At 39.5% G+C, this 14,155-nt stretch overlaps 1 protein-coding gene across 9 annotated transcripts in view; it reads left to right on the forward strand.

The window, feature by feature from the left end:
- The window catches only part of FKTN (fukutin), a 91,854-nt gene that overhangs the window by 15,375 nt on the left and 62,324 nt on the right, over nt 1–14,155 (forward strand). For 8 of the 9 annotated variants that reach the window (XR_010407777.1, XR_010407778.1, XM_064579589.1 and 5 more), the window contains one exon: nt 12,530–12,589. Coding sequence is in view for 5 of the 9 variants with exons in the window: in XM_064579589.1 (XP_064435659.1) it covers nt 12,530–12,589 (60 nt within the window). In the remaining 4 variants the exon portion in view is untranslated. Of the gene's footprint in view, nt 1–12,529; nt 12,590–13,993; nt 14,064–14,155 lie in introns of those variants that run through there. The other variant, XM_045882827.3, reaches the window with a different exon arrangement.

The raw sequence follows: 14,155 nt of genomic DNA on the forward strand, positions 1-14,155 counted from the left end.
CTATGCCTATACTCTGAAGAGTTTTGATCAAGAACCGATGCTGTACTTCGTCAAATGCTTTTTCTGCATCTATTGAGAGGATCATATGGTTCTTGTTCTTTCTTTTATTAATGTATTGTATCACATTGATTGATTTGTGGATGTTGAACCAACCTTGCAGCCCAGGGATAAATCCCACTTGGTTGTGGTGAATAATCCTTTTAATGTACTGTTGGATCCTATTGGCTAGTATTTTGGTGAGAATTTTTGCATCCATGTTCACCAAGGATATTGGTCTCTAATTCTCCTTTTTGATGGGGTCTTTGTCTGGTTTGGGGATCAAGGTAATGGTGGCCTCATAAAACGAGTTTGGAAGTTTTCCTTCCATTTCTATTTTTTGGAATAGTTTCAGAAGAATGGGTATTAATTCTTCTTTAAAAGTTTGGTAAAATGCCCCTGGGAAGCCATCTGGCCCTGGGCTTTTGTTTTTTGGGAGATTTTTGATGACTGCTTCAATTTCCTTAGTGGTTATAGGTCTGTTCAGGTTTTCTAGTTCTTCCTGGTTCAGTTTCGTAGTTGATACATCTCTAGGAATGCATCCATTTCTTCCAGGTTATCTAATTTGCTGGCATAGAGTTGTTCATAATATGTTCTTATAATTGTTTGTATTTCTTTGGTGTTGGCTGTGATCTCTCCTCTTTCATTCATGATTTTGTTGATTTGGGTCATTTCTCTTTTCTTTTTGATAAGTCTGGCCAGGGGTTTATCAATCTCGTTAATTCTTTCAAAGAGCCAGCTCTTTGGTTTGTTGATCTGTTCTACTCTTCTTTTGGTTTCTATTTCATTGATTTCTGCTCTGATCTTTATGATTTCTCTTCTCCTGCTGGGTTTAGGCTTTATTTGCTGTTCTCTCTCCAGCTCCTTTAGGTGTAGGGTTAGGTTGTGTACTTGAGACCTTTCTTGTTTCTTGAGAAAGGCTTGTATTGCTATATACTTTCCTCTTAGGACTGCCTTTGCTGCCTCCCAAAGATTTTGAACAGTTGTGTTTTCATTTTCATTAGTTTCCATGAATTTTTTCAATTCTTCTTTAATTTCCTGGTTGACCCATTCGTTCTTTTTTTTTAAAGATTTTATTTATTTATTTGAGAGAGAGAGAATGAGAGACAGAGAGCATGAGAGGGAGGAGGGTCAGAGGGAGAAGCAGACTCCCCGCTGAGCAGGGAGCCCGATGCGGGACTCGATCCCGGGACTCCAGGATCATGACCTGAGCCGAAGGCAGTTGCTTAACCAACTGAGCCACCCAGGCGCCCCGACCCATTCATTTTTTAGTAGGATGCTCTTTAGCCTCCATGTATTTGAGTTCTTTCTGACTTTCCTCTTAATGATTGAGTTCTAATTTCAAAGCATTGTGGTCTGAAAATATACAGGGAATGATCCCAGTCTTTTTGTACTGGTTGAGACCTGATTTGTGACCTAGGATGTGATCTATTCTGGAGAATGTTCCATGGGCACTAGAGAACAATGTGTATTCTGTTGCTTTGGGATGGAATGTTCTGAAGAGGTCTTTGAAGTCCATTTGGTCCAGTGTGTCATTTAAAGTCTATTTCCTTGTTGATCTTTTGCTTAGATGATCTGTCCATTTCAGTGAGGGGGGTGTTAAAGTCCCCCACTATTATTGTATTGTTGTTGATGTGTTTCTTTGCTTTTGTTATTAATTGGCTTATATAATTGGCTGCTCCCATGTTAGGGGCATAGATATTTACAATTGTTAGATCTTCTTGTTGGATAGACCCTTTAAGTAGGATATAGTGTCCTTCCTCATCTCTTACTATAGTCTTTGGTTTAAAATCTAATTTGTCTGATATAAGGATTGCCACCCCAGCTTTCTTTTGGTGTCCATTAGCATGGTAAATGGTTTTCCACCCCCTCACTTTCAATCTGGAGGTGTCTTTGGGTCTAAAATGAGTCTCTTGCAGATGCATATCGATGGGTCTTGCTTTTTTATCCAGTCTGATAGCCTGTGTCTTTTGATTGGGGCATTTAGCCCATTTACATTCAGGGTAACTATTGAAAGGTATGAACTTAGTGCCATTGTATTGCCTGTAAGGTGACTGTTACTGTATATTGTCTGTGTTCCTTTCTGGTCTGTGTTGCTTTTAGGCTCTCTCTTTGCTTAGAGGACCCCTTTCAATATTTCTTGTAGGGCTGGTTTTGTGTTTGCAAATTCCTTTAGTTTTTGTTTGTTCTGGAAGCTTTTTATCTCTCCTTCTATTTTCAGTGACAGCCTAGCTGGATATGGTATTCTTGGCTGCATATTTTTCTCATTTAGTGCTCTGAATATATCCTGCCAGTCCTTTCTGGCCTGCCAGGTCTCTGTGGATAGGTCTGTTGCCAATCTAATGTTTCTACCCTTGTAGGTTACATATCTCTTCTCCCGAGCTGCTTTCAGAATTTTTTCTTTGTCTCTGAGACTCGTAAGTTTTACTATTAGATGTCGGGGTGTTGACCTATTTTTATTGATTTTGAGAAGGGTTCTCTGTGCCTCCTGGATTTTGATGCCTGTTTCCTTCCCCAAATTAGGGAAGTTCTCTGCTCTAATTTGCTCCAATATACCTTCTGCCCCTCTCTTTCTTTCTTTCTTCTTCTGGGATCCCAATTATTCTAATGTTGTTTCGTCTTATGGTATTGCTTATCTCTCGAATTCTGCCCTCGTGATTCAGTAGTTGTTTATCTCTCTTTTTCTCAGCTTCTTTATTTTCCATCATTTGTTCTTCTATATCGATAATTCTCTCTTCTGCCTCATTTATCCTAACAGTTAGAGCCCCCATTTTTGATTGCACCTCATTAATAGCCTTTTGATTTTGACTTGGTTAGATTTTAGTTCTTTTATTCTCCAGAAAGGGTTTCTCTAATAACTTCCATGCTTTTTTCAAGCCCAGCTAGTATCTTTAAAATCATCATTCTGAACTCTAGTTCCAGACATCGTAGTAATATCCGTATCGAGTAGGTGCCTGGCAGTTGGTACTGCCTCTTGTTCTTTTTGTTGAGGTGATTTTTTCCGTCTTGTCATTTTGTCCAGAGGAAAATAGATGAATGAGAGAGCAAAATGCTAATAGGGTAACAACGTCCCCAGAAAACAAATCAGAAAAGACCTGAAACTGGGGGGAAAGAAAGGGAAAGAAAGAAAAAAGAAAAAGATAAAAACAAACAAAAACAGAACAAAACAAAACAAAAATACAGAATATGATCAAATATGATCAGGCTGGTGCATAGATCAGTGCCACACACTAGATTTTAGGTGTATTTTGGTCTTTTAGAAGAAAGTGCCTCCCAAAATTTTAAAGAAAGAAAAACTTATATATGTACAAAAATAAGGGTTAATGGGGCGCCTGGGTGGCTCAGCCGTTAAGCGTCTGCCTTCAGCTCAGGTCATGATCCCAGGGTCCTGGGATCGAGCCCTGCATCGGACTCCCTGCTCGGCGGGAAGCCTGCTTCTCCCTCTCCCACTCCCCCTGCTTGTGTTCCTGCTCTCGCTCGTTCTCTCTCTGTGTCAAATAAATAAATAAAATCTTTAAAAAAAAAAAAAAATAAGGGTTAATACGATGAAGGGATGGAATATGACTTTAAAGATGAAAATTATAGAAGATTTTATAAAAGGAATTGATAAGATAAGAAGTTGTTTGAAAAAAGGAGGAAGAGGATTAAAAAAAAAAGGGAAAAAAAAAAAAGGGAGAGAATGTGATCAGGCAGGAGACTAGAACAAAGCCATACACTAGAGATTTAGGGTATATTTTGATCTGTTAGAAGAAAGTGTATCTCAAAATTTTAAAGAGAGAACAACTTATGCCAAAAATATGGGTAACTACTATGAAGGGATAGAATATGACTCTAAAAATGAAAAATAAAAATGTTTTTTCAAAGAAGGGATTGATAAGATGTTGGTTGAAAAAGGGAAAAAGAAAAATTAAAAAAAAAAAAAGACAGTTAAAAAATAATTAACTTTGAAAGACTAAAGAATCGTGGAGAAAAAAGCCGTGAATTCTATGTGCAGTATTCCCCCAGTGCTGGCGCTTGGCCGTTCTCATTGATCGGTAAACTTGGTCTTGGCTGGCTGTTCTCGCTGATCTTCTGGGGGAGGGGCCTGTTGCTGTGGTTCCCAAATGTCTTTGCCAGAGGTGGAATTGCCCCACCCTTGCCCGGTCCGGGCTAAGTAATGTGCTCGGGTTTGCTTTCGGGAGCTTTTGTTCCCTGCAAGCTTTCCGTTCGGCTTTGGAGGCCGAGAGTGAAAATGGTGGCCTCCCAGTCTCCGCCCCAGAGGAGCCGAGAACTTGGGGCCCCACTCCTTAGTGCACCCCCAGAGAAAAGCCGTCAGTCACTCCCGTCTCCCCGGTCTCCGGCTGCACTCTGTGCTCACCCGGCCTGTGACTGAGCATTTCTATCTCTGGCACACAACCCCGGGTGGAGTCTCCAAACCCAGCCGATCCTTGCGTTGAGCTCCCGGGCAGCTCCTTCCCGGGGGAGGAAGGGGAGTCTCCCCAGATCTGCAGCTTGTTGGGTCCCTGCTGGAGGAGCAGTGGCCCGACTGTGCCGCGGATCACGGTTTATGGTAACCCCGAGCTGAGAGCCCGCTCCTCGGCTCTGTCTCTGCAGCCGGCTTCCCTGCTCTGATCCCTGGGAGCTCTGCCGCACTCAGGCACCCCCGGTCTTTCTGTGACCCCGAGGGTCCTGAGACCACACTGTCCCGCGAGGGTTCCACACCCTGCTTAGCCACTGGAGCAATGTCCCTCAGCGGAGCTGACTTCTAAAAGTTCCGAGTTTTGTGCTCCGCTGCTCTTTCACTTGCCAGAAGCGGCCCATGGAGGCCCCCTACCCCACCATCTATCCTCCCAAATATCTCCTCGGATTCACTTCTCCACACGTCCTACCTTCCAGAAAGTGGTCGCTTTTCTGTTCAGAAAGTCGTTGCTATTCTTTTCTTTGATCTCCTGTTGAGTTCGTAGGTGTTCAGAATGGTTTGATCCCTATCCAGCTGAATTCCTGGGACCAGACGAAATCCAGGTCTCCTACTCCTCTGCCATCTTGTTCCGCCCCCCAACTTTTTTTTTTTAAGATTATTTATTTATTTATTTATTTGAGAGAGAGCAAACGAGCAGGGTGTGGGGGAGGAGCAGAAGGAGAGGGAGAAGCAGGCTCTCCGCTAATCAGGGAGCCCAATGCAGGACTCCATCCCAGGACCCTGAGATCATGACCTGAGCCGAAGGCAGACACTTAACTGACTGAGCCACCCAGGCGCCCCTGAAGCTCTCAACTTTTAAATTTTTTTTCAATTTTGTTGAAAATATATAATTTTTGGCTTTTTATTAAACTTCAAGATCTCACTTAAACTTCAGGGAAGTACAGATTGATCTTGAGTATTCTAGTATAGTTTCTTGTGACATAGGAAGAGAACTCAGTTTTGTAAACTTTGTTTACTGATTATATCTGAATAGCATTTCTCATTTGTTCAACATTCTCATATTCTCAATCTCTGTTAGATAAAGAAAATTCACACAAATAAAATGATTTGTAGTTCAATTAAGTTAGTTTGATTTGTTAGCAGAAGATTACAGAATGGTAGCTGTGATCAGCACCAACTTACAGGTCAGCAACATCAATGTAAAAACCATAATTTTAGGTAATGTTTGAATTTCAAGGCAATTTAGAAGGACACTTGAGATTATGTATTAAAGCTAGGACAAGAATGAAAAGTTGGTTTTATCTGTGATCACGGCCTACTTGTAGTAGTAAATGCCTGCAGCAGTAAATGTTGAGAAGGACTGCAGAGCTTTTCAGGCTCTTCAGGAGAGAGTACTCTTTTATCATTGGTTAGAGAAGAAGGGTTATTGCTATCTTAGAGTTAAGGAGGCCTACTTCTGACCATTTCTAGGGCCTCACCACTGAATTCTCTTGGCCCTAGCTGGTTAGACAAGTTTAGCCTTTCTATGATTTTCTAAATGAGGTCTGAATAATCTAGTTAGTTGATAGCATTGAAGAGAAGGAATTAGTATATTATATCTCTTGGGTCGGGTACAACTACCTACATGGGTGGACTTGACTCTTCAGATTCCAGAGAACAACCCTCTAGATCTTTGAAATAAACTTGTGTGATGGCCTTGTGAGCATTTTCTTTGAGCTCCAATTTTTAAGTAATTGGCTGACAGTTTGCAGCACAAAGGAAGGGGTGTCTGTAGGATCCCCTAGGGAATGTCAGTTCATTATTTTTTTACTGCACCAACCAGGACTGTGTGATTATAATTCTGTGTGTTCATTCAATCTGTATTTACTGATTACTTGTTATATACAGGCCACTTTACCGGAATACAGAGATAAATAGAACACAGGTCCTACTCTCAAGGAACTCATAATTTGATAGAAGAGGCAACAGTATTCATTCTTGAGTTTGGGGCCTAGATAGTCCTGAGTTCAAATCCTCATTTGGTTGTTTGGCTTACTACAAGTCACCTAACTTTTTTGAACCCTCAATTTCTTTAAATGGGGCTAATAGCAACATTGCTGGTTGAGATAATGTATGAAATGCATCTAACTTAGTGTTTGATACATGGTAGATGCTCAGTAGATGGTAGCTATTAATAGTTTACATATTCTAGTCCTTTTAAGGTTTACATTGCTGTTTGATAAATAAAATTGTATTTAATTATTACAGGCTTCTCATGAGCCTACATTTATCATTTTTTCATAAATGAGTTATCTGGGGCCCAGATATCTTAAGCTTCTTGCTAAAGATTGCCGAGTTCAGGTCCTAAAATGTTTTCGTTAATAGAGTATCATACAAATATGTTCAAACAAAATACTATAGCATTTATAAGGTATGAAATGAAATTGCTTTAAGGTATTATGAATCACAGTAGAAACTTTTAAAATATTGCTGCCTCAGTGGAAGGAAGACAAAGCCAACAGACTATTTGTATAAAGTATTGAGTGAACCAAACCTTAGTGATGTTCTTGACTTAGAACCATAAGCAACAACCAATGCCTGCAGTATTCAGCTATTCTCATTACCTAGAAAGCCACTTACAGGGTTCTGTGCTAGGATATCTTTCTTTGCATTATATGTAGTAACCTCTGTGTGTTTGGTTAGAAGGCCAGGAGAGAGTGGAAAGTTTGGATTTCAAGTTTGGCAATAGTCATTCACAGTGAACAATTTCATATGCCATTATTAGAAATGGAAATTAATCTGGTAGCCATTTAGATCATGTGCAACAAAGATTTTTGAAATATTTTGAGTTGGTCAGTTGCTTGTTAAAATCATGCAAGAAACATGATTGTAAAAAAAATCTTCTTTGACTATTGGCTGGTTCTCTTACGCTCTGAAGGATAATATATGGGTCATTGCTGGAGGAAGAGTATTCCATCTGATAATCTGATCTAGTATGATAAACTTTGATAAATGCTGTTGTCCCTCTCTTCCTATCCTTTCCTCCACCCTACCCCGCCAATTACCACCATTGTTCAGGAGAAATGTGAAAAAATTTCTTACATTAGAATTGAGGGATATTTAAAAAATACTTCCATGTATTCCCAGACTTTAGACTTTAGGTTTTCTGCCAAATTATTTTGTCATATTAATAAAGCTTTCCCACTGTCTCAGATCACATTTATGACTCTTATTCACTAAGAACTTCAGTGATTTGGGAGTAAGTAAAAGAACAGTGCATGTACTAGAAGGAAAGGCACTGAGATACAGAAGGGGAAGGCTGCCTGGAGGGTTGGTGAATTTACCATGATTAGTGTTTCTGATCCTTAGGATTGCAAATTTATTTATTTATTTTTAAGATTTTATTTATTTATTTGACAGAGAAAGAGAGCACAAGCAGGGGGAGCAGGAGGGAGAGGGAGAAGCAGGCACCCTGCTGAGCAGGAACCGGATGTGGGGATCCATCCCAGGACTCCAGGATCATGACCTGAGCTGAAGGCATATGCTTAACTGATTGAGGCACCTGGGTGCCCCAGGATTGCAAATTTATAAACAATTGAAAAAGATCAGTTTTTTAAGTCTTACTGTTTGATTCTCTATAGGCATGAGTAATGATCATGCTAGATTAAGAATTCTGGTTTTTGGTTTCTGTAAGAAACTGATTGTCGGTTACTGTCTTTCAAAAAAATGAAAGGATTTTTCCTTGAATCTTCACCTCCTATATCCCAAATACTTTCTCTTTAATGGCATATCTTAATTTGACTCATTTATCAGTGAAGTTCAGTAGCCACCAGACTTTTTCTACCCTCCTTTTTGGTATCTGATTCCATCTTTCCATTTATTTATTCACTTCACATAATTTTTACTTTATCCTATAGGAGTATCTTTAGGCTTTAAAAATTTTTTTTAAAAACTCCTTATTTTATATAGCATTTCTTTTAGAACATTCAGCCATTTATTTCTCTTTTTTTTATGTTATGTTAGTCATCATACATTACATCATTAGTTTTTGATGTAGTGTTCCATGATTCATTGTTTGCATATAACGCCCAGTGCTCCATGCGATATGTGCCCTCCTTAATACCCATCACCAGGCTAACCCATTCCCCCACCCCCCGCCCCACTAAAACCCTTAGTTTGATTCCTGGAGTCCATAGTTTTTCATGGTCCATCTCCCCCTCTGATTTCCGCCCCCCTTCATTTTTCCCTTCCTTCTCTCAAGTGTTCGTTGAGTGCTTTCTGTGTGCTAAACACAGTACTAGGCTGTGAGCCAAGATGATGAGTCAAGCGTAATCCTTGCTGTCTAAGAAGTCACAAATTGGGGAAATTTGGGATTGAAGAGGAGAGGAGTTAAGAAACCTTAGGGCACCTGGGTGGTCAGTCGATTAGGTGTCTAACTCTTGATTTCAGGTCATGTCATGATCCTCAGGGATCAAGCCCTATGTACAGCTCTGCACTCAGTGCAGAGTCTGCTTGACATTCTCTCTCTCCCTCTGCCCCTCCCCCTGCTCTCTAGCTCTTTCTAAAATAAATCTTAAAAAAAAAAAAAAAAAGGAGAGAAACCTATAAAGAGACACACAAGCAAATGACAATATGTTACTTCTTCAAAGCACAATTCATAAACCCTGTTCTGCCTACTTTACTAGTTACAGTTTAAGAACTCTTCTGTTCTTTAGTCTCTAGCTTTTGTAATCCTCTTCTGTACAGCTGTCACAGTTATTTTTCTTAAGATCTGATCCACTTATTCTCTGCATAGCATACCTGTGAAATAAGATCCAAATTTCTTACCATGGTATGGTAGATAGTCTCTGCTTCTCAAGATCCTGTCTTCCCCATACTGTGGGCCTCAGGAGGCTGACCTCTATGGACTGCATTAGCTGAATTCCCTTGCCTTTTCTAGTTGAGGTCAGGCAATGGGAAACATCACCCGGAGGTTGGAGACCAGGAGGAAAGAGTGGTCAGGTTATTTAGTCTCTTGGTTCTCTATTTCTGGGATCATTGCTTGATAGGGACTGCGTTCCTCCGAAACAGCTACAGTGTAGCCACTGGGTGCCAGTAACTGTTCCTCACCAGAGATAGATTAGCCATTAAGATAAATGAAATTTAAACTGCAGGGCTATATATTTTGGTAAAGTTTGCAGAAGATATTTTTGCATTCTTTTTCTTAAAAAGGACCACCAAAATTGTATAATTTTCAGGCCCCTATAAAACTGGATCCTCCTATGTCCTTATCCTTGGCCCTTCAAGCTTGGGTAAGTGCAAAGTTTATAAGGAATGAAAAACAGCTGAATAACCTACTTAGGGAGGTTATGATTGAATATTTAATGGGTGAAATAATATTTTGAGTTGGTTTTATGAGTATAAGTTCTCCAGGTAAAGAAGGATGGGAAGGCCATTGCAAATAGAGGAAATAGCCTATTTGAAAAGGATGAGCTATGTGGATATCTAGAAGAGGAGCATATTACCTAGAGACCAAAGGAAGCACAAAAGTCCTGAGGCAGGAACATGCCTGGCAGTTTTAAGAACAGCAAAGAGATGAATATGGCTATAGAGGATTTTTGCTTTTATTCTAAGTGAAATTAGGAACCATAGGAAAGTTTTGAGCTGATATGTGACATGATCTGACTTAAAAAAAGTAGTAGAGTGGATGCTCTGTTGAGAACAGATTATTGGGTCAAGGGCTAACACAGATCATTTAGAAGGCAGTTCTAGTAATTTACATAAGACGGTGATGGCTTGGACAAGGGAGCTAATGGCAGAGTTCATGAAAAGTGGAAAGTAGAGCTGTCAGAATTTGTTGATGGGCGAGATGTTGGGTATAAACAGAAAGGAGTCAGGGATAACTTTAGTATTTGGGGCTTAGATAATTGGAAAAGGGAAGTTGCTGTTTACTGAGATGGGAAAACTAGGAGAAGCAAACTTGAGGGATGGTTAGAGATCTGGAGTTTTTTTCATACATGTTAAGTTTGAGATGCTTATTTGACATCGAGATGAAGAAAGTGAATAGATAGTTGAATAAGTTTGGAATTCAAAGGACTGGTTTGGTTGGAAATATAAATTGAGAGTTGTAAGCGTATAGATTGTGTTTAAAGCCATTAGAGTTAATGAGTTACCAAGAAAGTGAACATAGAGTAAAAAGAGGGAGAAAAGTCTCGTGGTCTGAGTTTTGGGACCCGCCAATACATTGGAGGTGGAAGACCTAGCAAATAAGAAAAAGAAGGAGCAGCCAGAGAGAAGTAGCAGGAAAACCAGAAGTAGTCGGGATTCTGAGAGCCAAGTGAAATGTTTGAGTGAGACAAAAGTGATCAACAATTCTTGATAGATCAAATAAGACAAGGAGTAATAACTAATCATTGGATTTAGCAACGTGGAGGTCATTGGTGATCTTGATGAATACTTGGAAGAGTGAAATTAATCTTGTGGGCTCATGGGAAGAGAGGAATCGGAAGCAGTGAGAACAGACAACCCATTAAGGGTTTTGCTTAAAGGAGGACAGAAAATTGTTCGTTGGGAAAAGAGGAGTTGTTTGTTTGTTTTAAGATAGGAGAAATAATATCATATTTATATATTGATGAGAATGATCCAGCAAAGAAAGCAAACAGCTCAGAAATTCATTCTCATCTACTAATGGAGGGCTATGGTGAGCAACAAGGGCTGTGTTACAGTTTGCTGTCTCTTTTTAAGGATGAAGATTACAAAGCTGTCTCTTTGTGGTTTAATCTCAAATATCCCTTGGTATGAAAATGTTATTGTCTAAGTTGCAGAGCTTATGAGGAGAGACCAGTTCTGGCTTTACCTTAATTACTCAATATATCTCGTCCTCTTTTCCACTCTCCTTCCCTGCATTTAACAAACCATCATTAAACATTTACTCATTACCGAGCACTATACTAGGCACTGTCAATACAGAGAAGGATTGGACTTGGTCCCTACCCTTAAATTTGCAGTTTAGTGGGGAGATGAGTCTCCTTTTTAGGAACTTGGGGCATATTTCATTTTTAGGATAAAGCTATTCTTACTGTTCTTCAGCATCCTCCCAGCTATATCTTATAGGTAAAGAACTTACTCAAGGCATAAGAAACTTCTCTGGATCTTCTTTGAGCTTAAAACATTCTCCCTATTGTCTCTAGACCATCAGACATTCTTTTTCCTATTACTTTCTTTTTTTTTTATTTAAAATTTTTTTTTAAAAGATTTTATTTATTTATTTGAGACAGAGAGAATGAGAGACAGAGAGCATGAGAGGGAAGAGGGTCAGAGGGAGAAGCAGACTCCCTGCCGAGCAGGGAGCCCGATGCGGGACTCGATCCCGGGACTCCAGGATCATGAGCTGAGCCGAAGGCAGTTGCTTAACCAACTGAGCCACCCAGGCGCCCTTTCCTATTACTTTCAAAGTATTTTGGGCCTGGGTGCCTGGGTGGCTCAGTCGTTAAGCATCTGCCTTCGGCTCAGGTCATGATCCCGGGGTCCTGGGATCGAGCCCCGCATCGGGCTCCCTGCTCCGCGGGAAGCCTGCTTCTCCCTCTCCCACTCCCCCTGCTTGTGTTCCCTCTCTCGCTGTTTCTCTCTCTGTCAAATAAATAAATAAAATCTTTAAAAAAAAAAAAAAGTATTTTGGGGCTTATCAGATGAAAACTGATAATGCTTTCTTCCTTCTGATTCTATAGACCTGAATATTTTTTTAATTTTTATTTTTTAGTGGAGTATAGTTGACACACAATGTTACAGTAGTTTCGACACAGTGATTCAGCAGTTGGTACATTAGAACATTAGTTAGTACATTAGTACAACACAGTGATTCAGCAGTTACACTATGCGCACCACAAGTGTAGCTACCATCTGTCATGCAACACTATTCGAGTACCATTGACTGTATTCTCCATGATGTCCCTTTCACCCCTGTGGCTTGTTCCTTCCATAACTAGAAGCCTGTGCCTCCCACTCCCCTTCACTCATTTTGCCCATCCCTCCACCTCCTCCCCTTTAGCCGCAACCAGTTTGTTCTCTGTATGCCAAGCAAAGTAAGTCAGAGGAAGATGGCTTTGAGTTCACTAAAATGTTCTTTTATCTTCTTAGAGTGGAGCTGGTTTATCAAAATCTAAAGGAAGCCGAAATGGATTTGAAAGCACACAGTGGGTATGTATGATAAGCCTGAATGGAATTCCTCATTTACAGTGTTCATTGGTTCGTTCGTTTACGTACTCCGTAAGTATTTGTTGAATGATGATGATGATAATCGCTGTCTTGGTGGGCAGTGGGAGTAGGTGGTGGAGAGGGAGGGGTAGGCCCTGTGTCAAGTGTGTTACATGCAGCATCTCATTTAGTCCTTATGGAAACTTTATGAAGTCAGTACATACTGTTATCCTTAGTTCACTTAAAGGGTTTAAGGTTAGTTGGCTAATAAGTGGCTGAGTCCAGACTCCTACGTGTTTGCCTTCAAAATTCTCACTCACTGAACTATGGTGCATCCCCAAATGAAAAAATATGTGAATCAGAATTGAACTATGAATAAGGGAAAATAATGATTAGGAATAAAAATCTATTCAGCTGGTTTCCTTTTTAAGATAAGGAAAACTAGCAGTATGTACGATATAGCCCTGTTTTGATTTATAAATTTCAGAGCCTATACATTTATAAAAATGTTTTCCTACCTTTTTTCTAAGCAAATTTTGAATGAAAAACAATGCTAGGTTACTAGTTACTAATAAAAAATTACATTTATCCTATTTGTATGTATTTTGGATATGACTAGTTATTTCTTGTGGATGACCTCAGTCTTTGGCATCTCTTTAACCAGGACATGAAGCTTCTAAGATAGGAAGTGGGTTTTCAAAATCATGAAGCAGCAATGAAGTAGTAATAATTTTAGGTCCTTGCTGGCACCAGTTGGTTTTGAACTACTATTTAAAAAGTAAAGTCTGGGATATCCTATACCAGGCTCCTCAGTTATGAAGTATCAAGATGAACTTTTAATTTATTAAAAATAGCAGATGTTTGCTCTGTGGACTTAGGGAAGTCTGAGGGGAACAGGAAGCCCCATCTTTTTCATTCAGGGAAGGATCCTGAGGTGGGAGAAAATAACTCTTTTTTTTTAAAGGGTTTACTTCCAAGATAAATGAGCAAAAATTAAAGAACAGCTCACTACATTCAGTGAGTTCTCTTTGTTAATTACATTGCATGGTGCTAAGAATTAGTCTTTATAATTGCAGAATCATGTGGAAGGGGAGAAATACTAAAATACTTTGTAATAGTATTTTAAAAGGAAGGAAAAGTGAAATCTGATCAGTAAGTGTGATACTGAGCCCTGAAAAAAATTCTAGAATGAGTTATTAAACAATGACTTGAGAGCACTTAGGAAAGGGAATGATTATTAGGAGCTAGCCTTTCACTAAGAACAAGTCCCACCAAGCCCTTTTAGATGAATAGACTATTATAGTCTCAGTATACCCTGTTTTCAACAAGACATTTTTCTTTCTTGCAAACAAAATGAAGGTCAGATGATAATAGTCATGTTTATTTAGAATTAATTGGATTTAGAGTCAATTGGACATCTTTTTCCAAGGAGCATTGATGATTGCATTGATAACAACCTGGAAGGCATATTTAGAAGGTGAGTTAGAGAATCTCTCCTCTACCCTGCCCTAATCTATATTTATATCAATAATTGTAATAAAGCCATAAATGTGTTCATGTTTCTATTTA

The sequence above is a fragment of the Mirounga angustirostris genome, unplaced genomic scaffold, assembly GCF_029215605.1.
Source record: "Mirounga angustirostris isolate CCGP_5_RB_7025 unplaced genomic scaffold, mMirAng1.0.hap1 SCAF_15, whole genome shotgun sequence".
Taxonomy (NCBI): Eukaryota; Metazoa; Chordata; class Mammalia; order Carnivora; family Phocidae; genus Mirounga; species Mirounga angustirostris.